The 22,293-nt window shown below is 40.5% G+C and overlaps 1 protein-coding gene across 13 annotated transcripts in view; it reads left to right on the top strand.

Moving 5' to 3' along the window:
* Positions 1-22,293, top strand: part of DLG2 (discs large MAGUK scaffold protein 2) — a 1,468,504-nt gene that overhangs the window by 1,418,798 nt on the left and 27,413 nt on the right. For 9 of the 13 annotated variants that reach the window (XM_073336088.2, XM_073336097.2, XM_073336081.2 and 6 more), the window contains one exon: positions 20,715-20,814. In XM_073336088.2, coding sequence (XP_073192189.1) covers positions 20,715-20,814 — 100 coding nt within the window. Of the gene's footprint in view, positions 1-20,714; positions 20,815-21,817; positions 21,864-22,293 lie in introns of all 13 variants that reach the window. The other 4 variants (XM_073336107.2, XM_073336128.2, XM_073336117.2 and 1 more) reach the window with 1 other exon arrangement.

Raw genomic sequence — 22,293 nt, 5'->3', positions numbered from 1 at the left:
GTCAGTGCTTTTCAACTCTACATTCACTTTAAAAAACAAAATCCATTATCCACTAGTGTGACCGGGGTCCCAGGGCGGCCGCACTGAGATTGCTCAATCAGGACAAACAGCAAAGAATGGGGCAGACAATCCCCAAAACTGGTGGTTATTCTTATACTTAGATTCACCAAGCCAGCAACAAAACGGCTTCTACAACTAGTTACTACTGGTTACCCAGAAGCCAAAAACACATCTCCCTTAAAACAATCCAGCATGGGGCTCCTACCTAGACAGCCAAGTCAGACATGATGAAGATTACTGAAAATCTTGTTCATCCTATGAAAAGTTCTACCAATCCCAAAGGATCAGACACATTACCCACCAAGTCAATGAATATTTCAGATCTTACCCAAATAAACACTGACAGCCAATTCTTATTAACTAAACTAAACGTATTAAAAAAGAAAAGAGAGTATAGGTTAAAAGATCATTATACATACAGACATGAATAAAATTCTTAGGTCAGTTTCACAGTAGAGATGGTGAGCTTTAGAGTTGCCAAGAGTTCTTTCAGAATTAGTTCCATGGGTTACAGTCTAATGTCCAATATCAGGGTGATCCAGACTGGAGCTGGAGACCTCAGTCTTGTGACTCAAACTTCCCTGATGAAGCTTAAGCTGATCTTAGATATAGGATCGGGGTCCTAGAGTTCTTTTTATAATTCTCTGGCAGCCTCTTGACAGCAGATGTTTCTTGGGTGAAGTATTGTGGCTTTGAATTAAGACCTATTTCCTAAGTGCCCCCAGTAATTTGCTATATGGATTAGCATAATGCAACTGCCCATCTCCCACCATTTACAGGTAGTTTACTACATACTTCAAAGAAAAATAAAGACAATGATATTACTACATTCACAGTTCATCTAAATGTTAACATCTCCCTTTGATCTCTAAATTAACAGAATACAGTGACAGACAGGAAACATTTGGTTACGTTGTCAACCTCTAAAAATATATATAAACTTTAAAGTTACAAAAAAAACGGGATAAACCTCCCTCTAGCAAAGGGAAAATTCACAAGTTGAAAACAAAAGGTAATCTAACGCGCCCTGCCTTATTTACTTACTCTTTTTGTAATATCAGAAACTTGTACAAGATGGTTTATAGGAGAAGGAGTGTTTTTGACCTGATGCTTCTCTGCTTTCCACAGAGAACACACGCCTTTCCCTCCCCCGCCCCCCTAAGATTTGAAAGTATCTTCTTTCCCCTTTGGTCGGGTGCCAACCAGGTTATTTGAGCTTCTTAGCCCCTCACAGGTAGGGAGGAATTCTAGGCTACCCTTAGCTTTATGGTTATGACAAAGCTAGAGGTGGGAAACACCTGTTAGGTCATCTAGTCCATTCCTCCACTGGTGCACAATTTTTTCCAAGCATATGTTTGTTAGTGTTTTGATCAGTGTAATTTTAAATGTCAGAAGTCTGAGGCTTCCATCATTTCCATTAGGAAGGTGTTCCTTAGCCTCACACAGGAAGATACACCGAAGCGCCTAACTATCACTCTTAGGGTGACTGGACATAAAATGTGAAAAATTGGGATGGGGGTGGGGGGTAATAGGAGCTGTATAAGAAAAAGACCCAAAAATTGTGACTTGTCCCTATAAAATCGGGACATCTGGTCACCCTAATCACTCTACATGTTTAAGTCCAACAATTAGGTGCCACTGAGATCCTCAAGACCCATACTCAGCCTCACCAGGTGCCGAAATAGCCACCATTAAAGTCCCCTATGCGCGTACGTTTCTGACAATGAGCATGTGAACTGCTGTCTCGGTGCCCAGGTGACTACTGTCTCATGCACAAGCCCCAGCGGGATCCTCAGACGAGGCATTCCCCCACCTATCTTGCCTGTGGAACCCAGTCTGGCATGTGTTCTCAGGGCATAGCTGAACCCACACAAAACAGGTGGTGATGGTGAAGTTGTTTCACTTTTTATAAATTATTAAGTATGCATTGATGCCAAAGAACTGGAACCTGGGTCTCCTACTTCCCAAGTGAGGGTCCTAAGCCCTGGGCTATACAGTCATTCTCACTTGCTGAGCAGTGGATATTTAGTTATTTATAAAAATAACTGCTTCAAAAGGAGCGAGAGTATTCTGCCCCAGAATGCCCCATAGTCCAAAGGTTAGAGCATTAGCCTGGTGAAATCCAAGTTCAAATCCCTTCTTCACCTTAATCAGAGGGGGGAAGTGAATCCACATCTCCTATATCCAGGTAGGTGCTCTAACCACTGGGCTAAAACCTATTAAGGGGGGTATAGCACCATTATTCAATGGATTAGCATAAGGCAACTGCCCATCTCCCACCATTTACAGGTAGTTGACTACATACTTCAAAGAAAAATAAAGACAATGATATTACTACATTGTCTGCTCTGGTGGGGGGATTCTTGGAGGGGAAAAAAGCATTCGGCACCTACTCCAGGAGAGGGTTTCAAGCAGAAATAGGCGCTTCCTTCCAGCCCAGACTTAGGCACCTAACGTGCCTGGGCCCTTTTGAAGGGTGGGTTTAGCATCCACCCCTCTCCTCAGCATTTCCTATTGGCTAGCTTCGGCAGCTCCCTGTTCAGCATGCTGGCTTTTGTGGATCCCATTCTTAGATGCCTCTCTCTCCCCATGCATTTTACAAGGAGCCTAGGGCTGTATATTCCACCGGGTGGCAAAGCATCTCAGCGTTAGATGCTGCAGGGCGAGGCTGTGCCTGAAGTCCCTTTGTGGATCTAGCTCATAGTCAGGAAGCTTTTCCTAATATTCAGCATAATTTTTTTCTTGTCTTTATTTTAGTCCATTACCCTATTTATACCCCACATCAATCTGTGGGTTTTTTGAAGCACATTTTGGATAGGATTTTCAAAAGTTCTCTGCATTGGCCTAACTCTTCTCCCATTACAGTCAATGGGAGCTGGACTGTTGACTTCAGTAAGAGCAGATTTAGGCCAATATTCTGAACACAGTTGAAAATCCTATTCCCAGTGGGTTTGTTAGTCATAAGTTAGTCAAACAAGTTCACATTTCTCTCTTAGACCCAATTATGCAACCCTGGCTGTCTTGGGTGAGCATTTTCATGATTAGCTTGTGAGACAGTTTGCCTCAATAAGTGCTATAGTAGGATGCCCACCATTTTGGTCACTGCACCCGGGATTGAACTGGGGCTCTCCACAGCTAAAAGCACAAGCTACAGAGCCAGAGCTCTCTAGCCGGGTCTGTAACAGACTGGGTCCTGGTCTACACTACAGGGTTAGGCTGATGTAAGGCAGCTTATGTCAACCTAACTCTGTAAGTGTCTACACTAAAATGTAGCTCCCACCGATGTAATTCACCCACGACACCAACTTAATAACTCCACCTCCGCGAGAGGCGTAGCACTAAGTTGATGTAATTAGGTCGACAGTGTCAATGTAGATACTGCATTGCTTACATCAACTGTTGCTGTCTTCAGAAGCCATCCCACAATGCCCCACACTGACAGGTAAATTGGTGCAAGCGTTACTGGTGAGGACACACACCACTGACACAAGGAGTATAGTGTGAACATGCAAAAGTGATTCAATTACTGCAGTGGCTGTATGGTGATGTAACTTAGGTCAACTTAATTTTGTCACGTTGACTTGTCCTCTGCAAATCAAGCACTAAGTGGGACCTATAACACACACGCACACATAAAGGATTGCACTAATGCAAGTGAGTAAGAATTGCACGTGACAGCCCTTGATCTTTCTTTGTACGCCAGTCCCTTCTATTGCCATTAATTTTGTTGCATTTCTCTGAATTCCCTCCAGGTTAATTTCTTTCTGATAATGAGGCAGTGGGTACCAACTGGGGATTAACAGTCCAAGGTGTGTGTGTGTGAGATACAGTCCTTTTTCCCCTTCTTCCAAATTTGGTATTAAGAGACTAGCAATAGGTGTTTAGTGAAGGGTAATGGAAGTGTCGAACATTAAAATGTGTAGGATTACACGTGGGATGAATTACTAAGTAGAACAGAGGTCGAAACAAATTAAACAAAGTGAATCTGCCCACAAGGGCCAGGTGTAGGAGATTTAGTGAAGGTGGTGTAGGCACTGACACTGAACTAAACATCTTTGTTCCCTTTCTCAGTCAGACTTCTTCCCCATGCCCTAACTCCAGGGACTTTGCTCTGCTCTGCAACGACCTTCCAGGTCTGTTCTTCTCCTAGCGACTGGGAGTGGCTACCTGTGTAATATTATGCTGAGAACTCTGAGCACTGTCCTTAGAATGAGTACTAAATCTTGCAATAAATATGAGCATCAGTTTGTATTCTGACTGCTGTCATAGAAAAAGGAGACTCTTGTGGTTGTACTCCCCAGGAACGGGAAACCATTGTATCTAGGAGCAATCTTCCTGCCTCTTTGCGGGTGCCTAATCTGCCACAAGGATAGTATCAGAAAGACAAGGTGGGTGACAAGGAATATTTTAGAAATGAGCCTGAGTAAAAAGCTTGAATATGGATCCAGATCCCAAGTTTGGGGACACTTTAATGTGAGGTTTTGATTTAGGCTTATCTCACCTCAAACAGTAGCGGATATTTTAGTTACAATCACTGAAATGTTATCATTGCAAAGTATGTTCTTCCACAGTAATTTACAAGTGAACTTGGGTATATAAATAGAACAAGCCATCAATAACACTCCAACAAATACATTATGTTTTTTTCCCAGAACAAAATTATGTTTTGTTGTCGCAGCACAAGGCAATTATTGGACACCTATTGGTATTAGAAATAACTTGTTTACATGAAATTTGTTCAGTGTGAGAACTGAATGTTACTTTTTCTAAGCTTCTGGGAGATTTGAGTAGAGCACATGCAGAACTAGATCATGATTTTCTAGATGGTTTACCTCTTTGAAATGTCCAGAAACAAACAATTTTCCCAGCCTCTCATCATAGTTGAGAGATAACCACTTGTCTTTGAAGGAAGGATTAGGTTTTTCAATGGAATTTAGACAGGTGATTTGCTTAGGAAAGACCATTTATGTTTTTTTATATTAGAATAAAGAGCACCTCTGTTTTTAATTTTTATCCTTAGAGCAAACTGTTTCTTCTCCATGCAGTGATGTAAAGGGGATATGATCAGAAGGTTTGAGCAAGGGACTAAGAGAGAGGGGTGACTGCTGAGGCTGTATTCACTTCAGTGGGAGATGTATGCATCCAGTTAATGGGGTGATCAGGTTGAAGGTCTGACTCCTGGCTCTCTTACTGTTTCTTGATGTCTCCTTTGGCAAGTTACTTAACCTAGGAGCAGATGGAGGCATTGTTCTAAGGCATAATGCCTCTGAACCTGTTAATCAGGCTGTGTGCTTCCTCCCATCCTCTCAGGTGCTCAGCCTCATAGGACGTATTATTGAAGCCTAGAACTGTTGTTTTGATTTGTAAATATAATAATGATCAAAGAGAGCCTCTAAGTAGTTTCTTCTGAGAGTGATGGACTAATAGCATTGACTTTATAGCAAGGAGTCACGTGCAACCAGAACCTTCAATATCTGTGCCACAAAACTCCTGGCCAGAAACTACCAGAGACTAATTACGAGCATGTTTAGCCTTTTTAAGAGATGTAGCAGGCATCCTAGTCCATACTGGGGAAGGGTCATGGGCCTCTCAGTGCCCCACCCAAACACTCACTCATCTGCCCTCTTCCTCACTGGCACATGATTTTCACTTGCTCAGTGCACAGGAACATGAAGTGAAAGTGACAAGGGGTTACATGTGTCTCCCCTTCTACCACCTTCTTAGAGTGATCAAACACATTGGTAAGTAAAGTAAATATTTAGGAGCTCAGATTTTACCTTGATGGGTGTGTAATATAAATGCTTAACTAGATCAGGTTAGGTGGAAACATCTGAAAACACACAGAGCCATGTACTTTCCTCAATGCAATTATGATGTCAATGAGAATATTACCACTTCTGGAGGGGCAATCCATGGCTCTTCACTCTCTATATTTGTATAGCTAAAGATACAAAATTTCCAGACAACAAACACCCATTCTACTTAGAAAAAGAGCGTTGAATAGGAAATGGTTCTGCATGTCAACTAATTCACATTTATTTTAACGAGTTGAGGCATGTTTTCAGTATGTTTTCATGAGTCAGTATTTTGCTTTAAGTATGCCGACTTCAGAATGATTGAAATGTGCTTTGATGTAGCTTTTGAGTGAGCATCTGCAAATAATGTACGGGCATCATTCTTACGAACCCTTTGTTCCTACACCTGCATTGCTAATTGGCATAAAACCTACTCTAAAAGTTGTGTGGTTTAGTTTTTCAGCAGACATTCATATTCCATTGACATTTAGCTACCCCTCTAGAATTACTAGAAGACTACAAAGTGAGTGGGAGCCCGTGGCAGCAAGGTTCAGAGCCCAGGTCAACAGACTTTGGCTTGTGGGACTCACTCTACCACACTAAAAATAGCTGTGTAGACTTCGTAGCTCAGGGAAGGGAGTGGGCTTTAGAGGCCAAGCTCCAACCTGAGCCACACCATCTACACAGCTGTTTTTTTAGCACAGTAGCACAAGCCCAAATCTGTTGACCTGGGCTCTGAGATTCACTGCCGTGGGCTGCCACACGCTGTGTAGATGTACCCTCAGAGGTCAGCTGCCCTGCCAGAAGCCCTCTTTAAAATAGTATGTCCTGGAATTATCTTCAGGATTTTTCTGCTCCACCCTTGATGTCTACAATAGTCTTTTTGTTAGCCCTGTGCAAATAGCTCTACTCAGGGCTCATAGATTTTTTTTTGTTCGGTGGCTGAAACAAACAATCAGGAAAAAATTTGTTTCAGATCAACCTGAAATGAATTTTTTTCTAATTTTTCAGCACACCAAAAAGAATTGAAAAAAATTCATTCCAGGTTGAACAAAATTTTTGTTTTAGGTTTGAGTTTGTGTCTTTTTTTTAAAAAAAAATTGAAGTATATTTCAAAGCAAAAAGTAATTTAAAATCAAAACGTTTCATTTTGATTGTCAAAATGAAACATTTTGACTTTCTCTGCATTTTTTTCAACTGAAAAAATTTGGCAAATTTGACACAAATTTGCAAAATGTTTCAGTTGATCCAAGTCTGCTTTTTTTTTTCTTTTAAGTTTAGGCTGACAAATGTCACCTATCTCTAGCCTTAAGTGCAGCAATTCAAAAGAAGCTCAAGTCAGCTACGTTCTCTCTGGGCACACACCTGCCTGTTGCCTCTTCCATTTCAGCCCTGCTGTTGGTGAATTCCTTTCTGCAAGGCCTGGGAAAAGGTATGCATTGTCAAAACCAAGAGTGAAATTGAGGAACCGCAAAGCGATGTCCAATGCACAGAAACAGAGATACAAATATTATTGAATCCATTCTAATAACAGTTTTCTTAAGGGGTTACTTTTGACAATATTAGATAGAAACTCTTCAGGTGGAAGTGTGATTTTTTTTTCAAGTTAACAGTGTCCCTTTAAATAATACAGTTGGCCTCATGTGCAATCTATCTGCAAGTCTCAGCTAAAAGGCCAAGGATTTCATCAACACTGCAACTAACCTACTCCTTCCCATGTAGAAGTGTGGACTTCCAGGGCAGGGTTAAGACACATTGTTGAGGCAATGTTGGGAAGCCTGCCCTTACTGTAGCCCATGGTGAACATGGCCTGTGAATAAACAAAGGTACCTTTCTAAGAAGCATTAAATTTACTCAAATTACTTTATTTTAAAAGGTAGAAGAGCACCCTACCTCAGGAAAGCATCAAGGATAGCACTTAAAAACATTCCTAAGTTCCATGTATGTCAATGGGACTTAAATGTGTGCTTTAAATCAATTACATGCCTAAGTGCTGTCCTGAATAGGGATGGACTCTCCGAGGGTGGATTTAAGCATATTCTCATGTGATTTCCTGAATCTGAGCCTAATTGTATGACCCCAGCATATTCCACCTGTGTCCTCATTATACAGATATTTGTCCGACATTTTTATGTCCAAATTAACCATGTTAGGAGGCCAAAGGGGAAAATCAGTGACCAAAATCCCTTCTGTAGAACTGTAAAGTAGGTTACTTTTTTCTCCTCTCTTGGCAATCTTGATGTTCAATGAAGCCCTCCTCCTCTATGTCTGATATCAACATCAAGAACGCTGCCAGTGTGAGGAAAAAGCAAGAGTAGGATGGTGTTAGCAAGGTTGCTTACCCCTCCACGGGCCGGGGGCTTGGGCCTAGACAAACTTGATGTACTGCAGAAGCACACCTGAGAGAGTTCAGCTGTTCCTTCATCCAGGGTAGCAGGAAACTACAGAGAGTGGGAGAAGCTCAGGAGGCTCTGTCTAGAGAAACTGCAGTGATTGAGAGAGGCTCCTGCAGGGAAGAGCCGGGACCAGAGGAGTCGCTCCAGCTAGAAAGGGCTGGGAGTAAATGGCTAAAGCAGGAAAGCCCTGAGACACCAGGGGAGTTTGGGGCTGTGCCCAGCTGGAGGGAAGATTTGTGTGTTTATTTTGTACCTTTAAATTAATAACCAGATCCTAAGGAGGGCTGTTGTTATTGGACTTGTAAAAGCCTCTTCTTCAGGTTAACTGAGGAACTGAGCGGCCAATTGTAGGGCTGTCCTGAGGCCTTCAGGGGGCACTTGGGACACCACTAGCCTGGTGACAGATGGGAATTGGGCTTCAGCATTTACTGTAATGTCATAGCTGTTCCAGCAAGAGTATGTAAACTGTAGTGGTTGCCTGTTTCTCCTTTAATGACATCACTATGCTGTTTTTGGCAGAAACTCAGCAGAGTTTCTCTGTTTTCCATTTATCCGCACGTGCACCTGTGTGTGCAGTGTGACGGGTCCACTGATTGAAAAAAATAACAATAAAAATAAACAACAAAAAATAAATAACCCAGGCTCTTCACAGAAGTTAAACCTGCTAGGGAAACCTCTCACTGATTGACTTTTCAAAGATCAGTGCTTTGACAGAAGCCTGAAGGAGTGGATGGAGATGATAAGAAGCAAAGTGCAGAGCAGAGATCTTGGCTGCACTGGGATTTCTGACTAATGTTTGTTATTGACCCAGGAGATTAGTATTTGACAGTTCTGCATCTAGAGCTGTTTGCCAGAGATCTGAGGTAAACGCCCCACCCCCCAGCACAGGGAGGTGTTAGTTGCACATACAGGCACCATCTTCACCCCTACCCTCTCTCCCGGCATTCTGCTAGGCAGCTTTAAGTTCCACCAGAGGCTCCCTGGGTGCCACACAGATGGAGGCTGCAGTGGGCAGGCATGGAATGAGCACATCTCAATACCACCCAGGCCACCCTTTGTCCCCTGCTAGCACCACAGTTCAGACTGTGCTGGCCACCTCTAGGCCCAACTGATGGAGGAGAAGTTGGGTCTTATTTGTTCCACTGCAACCCCTCGCCAGCAGGCTTTGCATCCACCAGATCCTTGCTCCCTGCTTTATGACAGCAGAAGCTGGTGTAAGCCAGTGGTGAAGTTGACTCTAGGTCTCTGGCTCTGAGTAACTCTAAGCTTTGTCCTAAGCCCATTCATTGCCTCTTGCTTCCACCTCTCCTTCCTTGCCCTGCTCCTTTGGGCTCTCTCATTGCTTTGGCCAGAAATATTAGAGGGACTGCTGACATCAACATTCTAGCCTGTTGTTTTGCTGAAGTAATGAAATTAAATGTGGGTGATGGAATAGCAGTCAGCCACAACAATTTCAATGCCTAGTCTCTTATCATTCCAGGGTATCTCAAAGCACTTTATACAGTTATACAATCATTTAATAATACATTCTGCTGGGCCAAGCTTGCAGCTGAAAGTAAAGGAAGACTTGAGTCTTCCGTTTCAATGTACACCCCTGACATCTCTAGGGAGTCGGCATGACTAAAAGAGATTCGTGTTAATAATGAAATAGTTCTGCGAACCTTAAAGGGATACTGTCAGGTCAAATTTGGGCCCAAATGTATGTTTTGAAAATACAGGCTCTTATTGAACATAAGACCAATAGAAATATTTTCATGCATTTAAAAAAAATGAAAACTTGTTTATTATTGTTATTTGAAAAGAACTGTTCTCAGGGAGGGTTTTCAATCCAAATAGGGCTCCATTGTATTAATGCATAGGACAGGGAAAGCATAAATGATATGAAACAAAATGCAACATATGAGTATGTGGGGAAGGTAAAAGAAATGCAAAAAAACCCACAACAGAATGGACTTGATCCACATAGGGAAGAACTATTCTGCATACAGGCAGCTTGTAAGATTAAACAGTCAAAGGCCAACTTCAATGTGGCACTCAAAACGTTTCTGCACCCTTATAGATATATAGATATATATATGCATTCTGATCAAGTGTTTACAGTTTCTGCAGCACTTTAATCACATGATGGTTAATTGCAGGATGTCGTACTGTTGCTCAGATCGTACACTATATTACTAACTTATTTTTCTATAACATACAGGTGTGTAGCATATTGCACTATTTTTATATAAGATACAGGTGTGTAGCATTTTTCAATATTGTTTACAAATCTGCATATGCCAGAGAGAGAGTTCATTAAAGTCATTTAATACAATATATCTTTATATGGGGAACTGAAGATTAATTATAACATACAGTGATATTGAAAATTTGCTGGCCATATTTAGAACACCTAAATTCACAGTTCAGTTATCATCCTAGTTAGCTGCCTCTTCTCCTAAACCGCACCTAAGGAAGTTTGAGCTAAATTAACTATATGTGCATGCTAATTTTATAGCTTGCTACCTCATATCCTGAATTAAACCTAAGGCTGTGGTATGCACAGATAAATTAACTTAATATTAATTGGCTCATATTCTCAACTGCATCTAAGGAAATCTGTGCCACTGATTGAAAAGAAAATGCATGGTACGTAGAGTAATATTTAAGTCAAGGTATTTAAAATAGCCACTAATTAGTTTGGTTTTGGTGGGAGGCCCTCAAGAGCAGTGGACTTCAGAGTTACTACCTCATTGGGATGAATAGTGCAGGTCATATTTCTCAGTGCTATTGTTTTAGGCTGCAGACTCAGGCAAGTGTCACTGCATCATTTATTCTCAGGCCATGTTTGGAAACTTTCAGGAACATAGCAGTTTCCACAGTGGATCAAACCCAAGATCCATCTAGTGCATTAGCCTGTCTCAGACAGTGGCCAATACCACATGCTTCAGAGGAAGGTGTAAGAACCCTACACTAGGGAGATGTGGGATAAGAACACCCTCACACACACATAGGTCTGACCCTGATGTCCAATAGTTAAAAATTGGCTTAAACCCTTAAACCTTTTGATCACACCCATGAAGTCTAAAAATACAAATGTTTTAAATGAAAGCTGAGAGATGAGAATCTGACCTGATTCCCTGACTCCAGGAGCCAGGCACCTGTCATGTTCCTGTCATGCCTATTAACCTAGCCCTGTTTGCGTAACTTAATTTCTTCCTAATTTAATTGCTTAATCATGCAACTTTAATTTATGCTTGAACGGAATTATACTTACCTTCTCTACACTGGATGGATCAAAGTTTTAGTCCACTGACAGTCTTTGAATGTGCAGTAAGGTATTCTTAACCTGATGCATATAGTCCTAAGGTCTCTCTTTACCCAACACTCCAAAAAGGCAGCATAATAAGGTTCCTTATGTAAATCATTCTCTATACACAATAGGCCTGTTTCTGCACTGCCTATCACTGTTGTTTACATCTGTGTGAGGTGAGTGCCCAAGTGTAGTGGTAATAAATGATTAACACAAGGTGCAAGACTGGGGAGAAGCAGGTTCTGTGTAAAAGCACACATGACTAATAACATGTTATCCAGTGGATCAGATTAACTGAAAATATTGAGTAATGGAAATCAATGCTGTAAACTTCACTTGAAACTCTAAGGAACAACCAATATTCAGTTGCAAATCAACGCTTTCCTGATCATCAGGAATTATGAAAAAGAGATAGGAAAACATCTGACCAAAACCAAACTAAATTTAAGATGAAAAGAAGTTTTCTAACAGATACTGCAAGATATATGAAGTGCCATGAGCACACACAAGCGAGCAGCATGCCAATGCTTTCTCATTATATGCACACAAATTTAACTGCTGATGCTTTGTGACAAAGCAGACTCATTGCTCATCATTATGGAATTACAGGGAGACATCTCCATGGTGCACCTGAGCGTAGAATGCCACTAAAAAGCCATCTTCTTATTTCCCTTGAAATGAATTATCCAATCTGCTTGGCACAATATTGCCAAAACAAAAATCAAATTTTTAATAATGCCAATTAAATTTTGTAGCAGTAGAGAGCACCATAAAAAAGAGAACTACACAGTGACCATATTACTTAGTGCAGTGACTCAGATAGTCTAACTCGGAGCTTGAGCTGGAATGAAGCCCAAGTTCGTGACGGCTGTGCGGGTAGTTAATTACAGAATCTCAGGCCTTTTTCTGCTCCAGTTTCTAGTAGATCATCTAGTTCTTTCCTCTCCCCCTCTCCCCTTCAAGTGCAGTGTTATTCCTCAGAGTATTTATTATTAGTAGATTTGTTTTAAATGTGCAAAGTGATTCTAGATTTCTTCCCTTCCTTTGGGGGAGACTATTTCACATTCTAATTGATTTCACTGTCAAGAAGTTTCTTCTTGTGTTGAATCTAAATTTCCCCTTTCTTTATTTTATCCCATTACTCTTCGTTGCTGTTACCACACTGCATAAATCCTTTCCATCTTTGTTGTTCTACATCCTTCAAATAGTTGTAAGATGATGTCCTACGTTGCTTGTCACTTAGCCAAGTTATGAATATTTAGGTCCTGGTGCTGCAAACACTCAGGCAGTGTGAGTAACTTTATATAGATGAATAGTCCTAATAGTTTTTAAACTAAGGGCGAAAGACAACAGGTGTGGGAGAGCACACAGTTCAGAAAGAGACATCCCTTAGGGGAGGATCTATTAATGGGGATTCTCTGTATCCTAGTAAGGAGGAGAGGATGGAAGGTGATAAAGTACAGTTAGGATCTGATCAGAAACAGTCAAATGAAAGAGTCCCATTTAATGACATCACATAACGGCAGATAGCTAAAAAGTGAGAAATTTTGTAAGTGCTTATATGCAAATGCTAGAAGTCTAAATACTAAGATTAGTGATCTTGAGTGCCTGGTATTAAATAAGGATATTGATACAATAGGCATCACAGAAATTTGGTGGAATGATGGTAATCAATGGAACACAGTAATACCAGGGTACAAAATGTATAGGAATGACAGAATCGGTTGTGCAGTTGTGGGAGTGGCACTATGTGTGAAAAAAAGCATTAGTCAAATATAATAAAAATCTTAAATGACTCAAACTGTGCCATAGAATCTTTATGGATAGAAATTCCAAGCTTCAATTATAAGAATATAGCAGTAGGGATATACTACCGACCACCTGACCAGGACAGTGATAGTGACTGTGAAATGCGCAGGGAGGTTAGAGAGGCTATAAAACTAGAAAACTCAGTAATAATAATGGGGGATTTCAACTATCCCCATATTGACTGGGTAAATGTCACGTCAGGACGGGATGCAGAGATAATGTTTCTTGACACCTTAAATGACTGCTTCTTGGAGCACCTAGTCCCAGAACCCACAAGACGCGAGGCAATTCTTGATTTAGTCCTAAGTGGAGCACAGGATCTGGTCCAAGAGGTGAGTATAGCTGAACCGCTTGGCAATAGCGACCATAATATAATTAAGTTTAACATCCTTGTTGCGGGGGAACACCAGAGAAGCCCACTGCAGTAGTATTTAACTTCAGAAAGGAAAACTACACAAACATGAGGAAGTTAGTTAAACAGAAATTTAAAAGTACAGTCCCAAAAATGAAATGCCTGCACACTGCATGGAAAATTTTTAAAATTTATAATAATAGAGACTCAAATGTTTACCCCAAACATAGAGGAACAAAAAATACCATCATGGCTAAACAACAAAGTAAAAGAAGTAGTTAGAGGCAAATAGGCACCCTTTAAAAATTGGAAGTTAAATCCCACTGAGGAAAATAGAAAGGAGCATAAACTCTAGCAAGTCAAGTGTAAAAGTATAATTAGGCAGGCCAAAAAAGAATTTGAAGACTAACTAGCCAATGACTCAAAAACTAGCAGCAAAAATATTAAGTACATCAGAAGCTAGAAGCCTGCTAAACAATCAGTGGGGCCACCGGATGATCAAGCTGCTAAAGGAGTACTCAAGAAAGATAAGGCCATTGCAATGAATTCACTGCAGAGGCTGTGAGAGAGATTCAGCGCCTGGCAAAATGGGGCACTGACTTCTAGGAGCTACCTGTAATATCAGTAATAAATAAGAATAACACCACCCATCCCAGCAAAATCCAAGGGAACACTACCTCCAGTTTGGTACTTTGCCCTTTATCACTACACTTTCTTTTTGAGTCTTCAGCCAATTTTCAGTCCATAAGGCAGTGTTCACATCTAAACCAATGGGTGAATTTTAAGAGTAAATTTTTGTGAGATACTAAATGACATGCTGAAATCTAAATATACAACACCTGCGGCAGTGACTTCATTCACTCATTTTGTAAACTAATCCAAATTTGTCATCAAGTTGACTGGCAAGATTTGTCCTTTTAAAACCGATGTTGCTTATTACTCATGATTTAATTCGCCTGTAGATTTTTGGTGATTTTTTTTTGGTGCCTGTTCTATTTCATTCAGGATTAAAATTAGGATTCCTGGATAGTAAGTGGCATTAAAGGTTTTATCAGTTGGTTTGTCACTAAACAAATGTTCATATAAATATTTATAAATGTTAAAAATAGAAACAAAAATATACATTTCTAAGTATTAAACAAAACTTACCCTCATCTGGTGAAACTGAGCAGTAGGGGGTAGAATCATAGAATCATAGAATATCAGGGTTGGAAGGGACCCCAGAAGGTCATCTAGTCCAACCCCCTGCTCCAAGCAGGACCAATTCCCAGTTAAATCATCCCAGCCAGGGCTTTGTCAAGCCTGACCTTAAAAACCTCTAAGGAAGGAGATTCTACCACCTCCCTAGGTAACGCATTCCAGTGTTTCACCACCCTCTTAGTGAAAAAGTTTTTCCTAATATCCAATCTAAACCTCCCCCACTGCAACTTGAGACCATTACTCCTCGTTCTGTCATCTGCTACCATTGAGAACAGTCTAGAGCCATCCTCTTTGGAACCCCCTTTCAGGTAGTTGAAAGCAGCTATCAAATCCCCCCTCATTCTTCTCTTCTGCAGGCTAAACAATCCCAGCTCCCTCAGCCTCTCCTCATAACTCATGTGTTCCAGTCCCCTAATCATTTTTGTTGCCCTTCGCTGGACTCTCTCCAATTTATCCACATCCTTCTTGAAGTGTGGGGCCCAAAACTGGACACAGTACTCCAGATGAGGCCTCACCAATGTCGAATAGAGGGGAACGATCACGTCCCTCGATCTGCTCGCTATGCCCCTACTTATACATCCCAAAATGCCATTGGCCTTCTTGGCAACAAGGGCACACTGCTGACTCATATCCAGCTTCTCGTCCACTGTCACCCCAGGTCCTTTTTCGCAGAACTGCTGCCTAGCCATTCGGTCCCTAGTCTGTAGCTGTGCATTGGGTTCTTCCGTCCTAAGTGCAGGACCATGCACTTATCCTTATTGAACCTCATCAGATTTCTTTTGGCCCAATCCTCCAATTTGTCTAGGTCCTTCTGTATCCTATCCCTCCCCTCCAGCGTATCTACCACTCCTCCCAGTTTAGTATCATCCGCAAATTTGCTGAGAGTGCAATCCACACCATCCTCCAGATCATTTATGAAGATATTGAACAAAACCGGCCCCAGGACCGACCCTTGGGGCACTCCACTTGATACCGGCTGCCAACTAGACATGGAGCCATTGATCACTACCCGTTGAGCCTGACAATCTAGCCAGCTTTCTACCCACCTTATAGTGCATTCATCCAGCCCATACTTCCTTAACTTGCTGACAAGAATACTGTGGAAGACCGTGTCAAAAGCTTTGCTAAAGTCAAGAAACAATACATCCACTGCTTTCCCTTCATCCACAGAACCAGTAATCTCATCATAAAAGGCGATTAGATTAGTCAGGCATGACCTTCCCTTGGTGAATCCATGCTGGCTGTTCCTGATCACTTTCTTCTCATGCAAGTGCTTCAGGATTGATTCTTTGAGGACCTGCTCCATGATTTTTCCAGGGACTGAGGTGAGGCTGACTGGCCTGTAGTTCCCAGGATCCTCCTTCTTCCCTTTTTTAAAGATTGGCACTACATTAGCCTTTTTCCAGTCATCCGGGACTTCCCCGGTTCGCCACGAGTTTTCAAAGATAATGGCCAATGGCTCTGCAATCACAGCCGCCAATTCCTTCAGCACTCTCGGATGCAACTCGTCCGGCCCCATGGACTTGTGCATGTCCAGCTTTTCTAAATAGTCCCTAACCACCTCTATCTCCACAGAGGGCTGGCCATCTCTTCCCCATTTTGTGATGCCCAGCGCAGCAGTCTGGGAGCTGACCTTGTTAGTGAAAACAGAGGCAAAGAAAGCATTGAGTACATTAGCTTTTTCCACATCCTCTGTCACTAGGTTGTCTCCCTCATTCAGTAAGGGGCCCACACTTTCCTTGGCTTTCTTCTTGTTGCCAACATACCTGAAGAAACCCTTCTTGTTACTCTTGACATCTCTGGCTAGCTGCAGCTCCAGGTGCAATTTGGCCCTCCTGATATCATTCCTACATGCCCAAGCAATATTTTTATACTCTTCCCTGGTCATATGTCCAACCTTCCACTTCTTGTAAGCTTCTTTTTTATGTTTAAGATCCGCTAGGATTTCACCATTAAGCCAAGCTGGTCGCCTGCCATATTTACTATTCTTTCGACTCATCGGGATGGTTTGTCCCTGTAACCTCAACAGGGATTCCTTGAAATACAGCCAGCTCTCCTGGACTCCTTTCCCCTTCAAGTTAGTCCCCCAGGGGATCCTGGCCATCCGTTCCCTGAGGGAGTCGAAGTCTGCTTTCCTGAAGTCCAGGGTCCGTATCCTGCTGCTTACCTTTCTTCCCTGCGTCAGGATCCTGAACTCAACCAACTCATGGTCACTGCCTCCCAGATTCCCATACACTTTTGCTTCCCCCACTAATTTTTTATTTTTTATCTGGGTATTTTTATCTGGCTTGTACTTCTTCATTGCGTTCCCAATTTCCAAATCTCTAGGTTCACAGAGAAACCAGGCTGGCAGATTTACCTTGATCTGAGCCTGCTCTAACCAAAATTCAGTTTTAGGCTTGGTCTACGCTATCAAATTATGTCGGTATGACTATGTTGCTCAGAGGTGTGGAAAATTGAATCTGTGTCTCCCAGAGCCAGGACTACTGTTCGAGCCACAGGACCCTGTAAAATGAGTGTAATAATGCTCCCATCTCTGAGGGATTTCCTGAGACTTAATGTTTGCAAAGCAGTTTCAAATTGTCAGGTAAAGGCAAACCATTGTTATAACATGGTGGGAAAAGGTGACATTGATTATGTGTTCCAACTCTAAAAGCCACTCCCTGATACCAATGTGACTTTTCAGTGCTCTGGGAGCTATCAGGTTGGTTGAATGAACTAGCTGAAGAAAGCATTTTGAATGTGCTAGGAAGCCACAATGGCTTTTCAGGCATCTCTTTAAAAGAAAGCTTTTCCCATCTACAAAACTACCCTGAAAAAGATACAGACATTAGATTCCATCAAGACCGTGTCTCTCATTCCAGTACAGTATAGATACATTACACAGAGAATACGGAATCAAACTTCCTAGCAAAGACACCCGAATTCAAGAGTGATTTAGTTGAGTAGTGGGAAGGGTTTTTCTAAGACAGGATGATCTCTCTTAATATACAATTGTCAGAGTAATGTCCTGATGGATTCTGCAATGCTTATCACCAACTACTAAGTTAAAACCCTTGTTTTTCCCCCTTCCCCCCCCTCCCCGAGACGTTCTTGTTAAACCCTGGATTTGTGCTGGAAATGGCCAAACTTGATTATCATACACATTGTAAGGAAAGTGATCACTTTAGATAAGCTATTACCAGCAGGAGAGTGGGGTGGGAGGAGGTATTTTTTCATGCTTTGTGTGTATATAAAAAGATCTTCTACACTTTCCATAGTATGCATCCGATGAAGTAAGCTGTATCTCATGAAAGCTTATGCTCAAATAAATTGGTTAGTCTCTAAGGTGCCACAAGTACTCCTTATCTTTAGATTAAAAATTAGATGTTTTGTTTAGCTTCACATGAATGTGTTACAATAATTTGTAAATAACATATTTTAGTGCTCCTTATAGAGAAAAACAGATTGATTATAGAAATGTTATTGACACAAAAAAAAACAGGGAAATTCTTTAAGGTCAAAAAAACTAAAGTATTATCCTGGTACAGTTATTTGAATATCTGTCACAACATGGAAGGTATTAAATCCAATACTATGCAACTGGACACACAATGGGCATTTGGTTAAGGGAGAGTGGATAGCAGGATAGCACATTTGTTATACTGGTGTCTTTTCTTGGAGCCAGAAAACCAGGTTTATGCCTAATTAATGTCATATTAGGAATTTTAAGCCAGGAAATTTGTGAACCCCATACTTTCTTTCTCTATGAAAAAGCAGTCTTTTCTAATAATTTAATATGCTAAGAAGAATGATCTTCTAGCTGTCCCATGCTATATTGCATAAGAAGTAAAAAAATAACAACACTTTTCTGGTTGAAATGTACTTGTTGCAGTTTTTGCTATAGATTGCTTGAGGGGAATAATTTTCATAAAGAGGATATCTTTTATAAATGTGAACTAGAATGGTGATTCGTCTTAATGTTTCTATGAACCACAGTATATTTATATACCAATTTGATAACCTTCTCTTCAATTCCAAACTGAAAAGGCATTTGGTAATGAAATGACTGATTTTAGACCACTTTGGTTTTTGAGGTATTATTGCATATATAATTTTTTCCTTTAAAAGTATATTATTATGTCAAACTTGGATTAATCATGACAAACAACATTTTCATAACCCAGGAAATGTTAACATATTACATTCCTTGCTTTGGAAAGATAAAAGAAGTGATCACAGAAAACACATTTTAATTTCCATTCTACCCTGCAGGCCATTTAAGTGATGTAATTTGCATGTCGACCCCGTTTTCACCCACAAATTACTGTAATCTGTCATGTTCATATTTTTAGTCCCTGGCTTTCTTTCATGTTTGAATTGTTTTGACTTTGCATGCTGTCTGTATTACTTGTGCATGACATCTACATTAATTTCAGGTTGAATGTTTGAAAGATATTCATGGATCATTTATTCTACATGTGTATTTTTTTCTTTTGTTTTCAGTTACTAAAGTTTAAATATGCTTGACATGTAAAAGTGGCATGAAACTTTTGTGACACAAGTAAAATACCTGTTTTCATAGGTTTTTTAAGTGTTAAATTTTTTGACTTCACATCTTTTAGAAATCTGTTGTATTCTAGAACACCTTCTATGCTGTTAACATAACAAATTATATTATCAGCTGCTGACCTTATTTAATTGTATATTTAGGACCAAATCCTGGTTCCTTTATTCATGCAAACAGTCCCAAAGAAATTAGATTAATTGCTTAAGTGAGATGAGAAGAAATTGGCACTGAATGCCTAATGCCTATATCCTGCTACGATTTAATATAATGTGATGAAGCCTTACAGCTGTCTACAAAAATAACACCTTTTTTCACACAAAATGACCATTCACCTAAGTATTAACTCGCCATATGTAGAGTTTTGGCAGGATATGCAGCTGAAATTGCTCAGAAATATTGTGCAGCAGCAGAATTCAATTACTAGATTATATAAAACTGAAACTATATGCACCAAGACTAATGAATGACAATGGTGTACAAACTAAAATGAAAGTATTGTCCCTTTGATTACTTGAACAAGTCTTTGAATTGTACCTCACACATTTCAAAATTAAGGGGGGGAAATAAAACTTTTTTTATGGAACTTGAAACAGCTGCCAAAAATAAATATGTATTTTTAATTGGCACAGAGTTGAACGTGCATGTCTACTGAAAGTGAATCTATGGACCTCTTCGATTTCTCCTGTACAGCCTACTCTTTTCTAGACAGTGAATTAATTCTGGGCAGAATTTACTATGATTAAAGATCAGTGGTCTGATCTTGAGATATACTGAGCCACTCACAATTGCCATTGACTTCAATTTGAGTGGCAGGTGCTCAGCACTTCTCAGGTGACATGCCCTGGAGAGGCTGAACCAAAACCCCAGATCCAAGCACCCCTGAAATTTGGATGGGAGGAGAGGGAGAAATCAGAATCCATGACCATATTTGGATCCAAATGTTATAAATGGATCCTATCATTATAATGGGCTAAACCAAAACTCTTTATTGGAACAACCCCAAGCTTTGGAGATTCAAAATCTGGATCTGAAGTTTGTGGCTTGAGCCCATCTGTAATAAAACTGATCAGTCTTCAAGACATTATGTCCTTTAACCTGCAATCCTATTGAAAATCATTTCTAATTCTTTTCAACCACTTGGTTTTGACTGGTTTGAGTCACTACAGTTCTCTCCACTTTTACAAACTAGTTGTTTTGTCAGCATGAGTGTGACAACAATTAGACGTCCCTGTTTTTGCCCCATGCCTTTTCTCCTTCACAGTCATTCAATGACAAGCGTAAAAAGAACTTCATCTTTTCACGAAAATTCCCATTCTACAAGAGCAAGGAGCAGAGTGAGCAGGAAACAAGTGATCCAGAACGTAAGTAACCTCTTGGAGATGATGTCACATGCAGCACAAAAATGGGTGACACGCATGACACCAGTACCCCACACATCTAGGCATACAAATATCAAAGGCAGGCAGGTGAGGTATTACTACTGTGACCAATGTATGATTGCAGTCTGGATCCAGCTGGTGCTCCCTTCCCTTGAAACATTCTTTTCAGAGTAAGATAAAGCAGTGACCTTGGCTTCTGGCTGGAAGAGTTCAGTGTATAAATTTCTTCCCTTTTTCATAAATGTTGCTGATTATTTTTGTTGTTTTAAATCCAGTTCTTTCCTAGATAAAATGTTCGAATCCAGAACTGGCCCAAACTGATGTAAAAACAATTTCTCCTAAATTATTACATTAATTTTATTTTTGGTTTAAAAACCCCCACAAACATTCCAGAATCATTTTTGTGTCTACTACTTTTTGGACTTAATCTAGATGGTTCTAATCTCCTTGTTGATTACCATTGATCACTTTGTTGAGTGTTTTAATCCTGAACTGAAAACCACACTCGGTGACTTTTTCTATTTCTCATCAGTTTTCTTCTAATTTTAAACAGTAAAGTTAAAGCAATGGTAATCCTCTTAATAGAATCTGGTCACTCACTGCATGCCTACATTATATATTCTGAGTATCCAGAATAATGTAATGTGTATGCTGATATTATATCAGAAGAAATGTAGCTTTTTTCCCCTCTCCCTTAATATTCTTTCCCTGAAAATTGATCTGCTAAGGATTCTTTGTTTTTTTGGTTTTGGTTTTCTTTAACTGTAGCAGCAGAGAGTACATAATGGTCACTGTCTTTTTCATTGGGGAACATTACTGTGGAATGTGGGTTTAAAGTTGTTTCAAAAAGAGAAAGCAGGGATCCAGATTGCTCCATCTGCATGGTCAGTCATGGTAGTATCCATTTCAACTCCACTGACTTCTTCCTTCCTCTTCTGCGGCTGTTCTTCCTTTCTCATTGCTCTCTCTGGGGACTTCCGTGCAGGACATCCCCGGATTAGGTGACGACGGTTATGGAACAAAGACTCTGAGTAAGTTCCCAGGAATGGTCACTTCAACTTTTTTTTTTTGTGTTCTGTTTTTGTTTTGGCTTTTGTTCCTTCTCTGAGGACCTTCCATTCCCAGCATGCACAAGATAGAGTTTTATTTGTTACCCAGCTGTGAATGCACCAAAAATGTTTCAGTTGTTTTGTTCTGCATGACAATATTTAATAACATATAGTGAATCAAACAGACACTTTTACTTCTGATGTAATAACTCCTTTTGTTTCTAACAGTAAGTTTTTGTTCCCATCATGACAATTCTGTAGACAGTAGCATACCTAGAACTTGTACTGCTGCCTAGAATGCGCCTTTGAGCAGCAATCCATCTTGATATGAAGGGAAATTTAAACATCTTGAGAAGATCAATAGAAAATTATTTATGCTGCCGCTTCTGCATTTTCAGCTTTTTGCATGGGA

The sequence above is a fragment of the Lepidochelys kempii genome, chromosome 1, assembly GCF_965140285.1.
Source record: "Lepidochelys kempii isolate rLepKem1 chromosome 1, rLepKem1.hap1, whole genome shotgun sequence".
In the NCBI taxonomy this organism is placed as follows: Eukaryota; Metazoa; Chordata; order Testudines; family Cheloniidae; genus Lepidochelys; species Lepidochelys kempii.
This window is presented reverse-complemented; position numbering and strand designations above follow the sequence as displayed.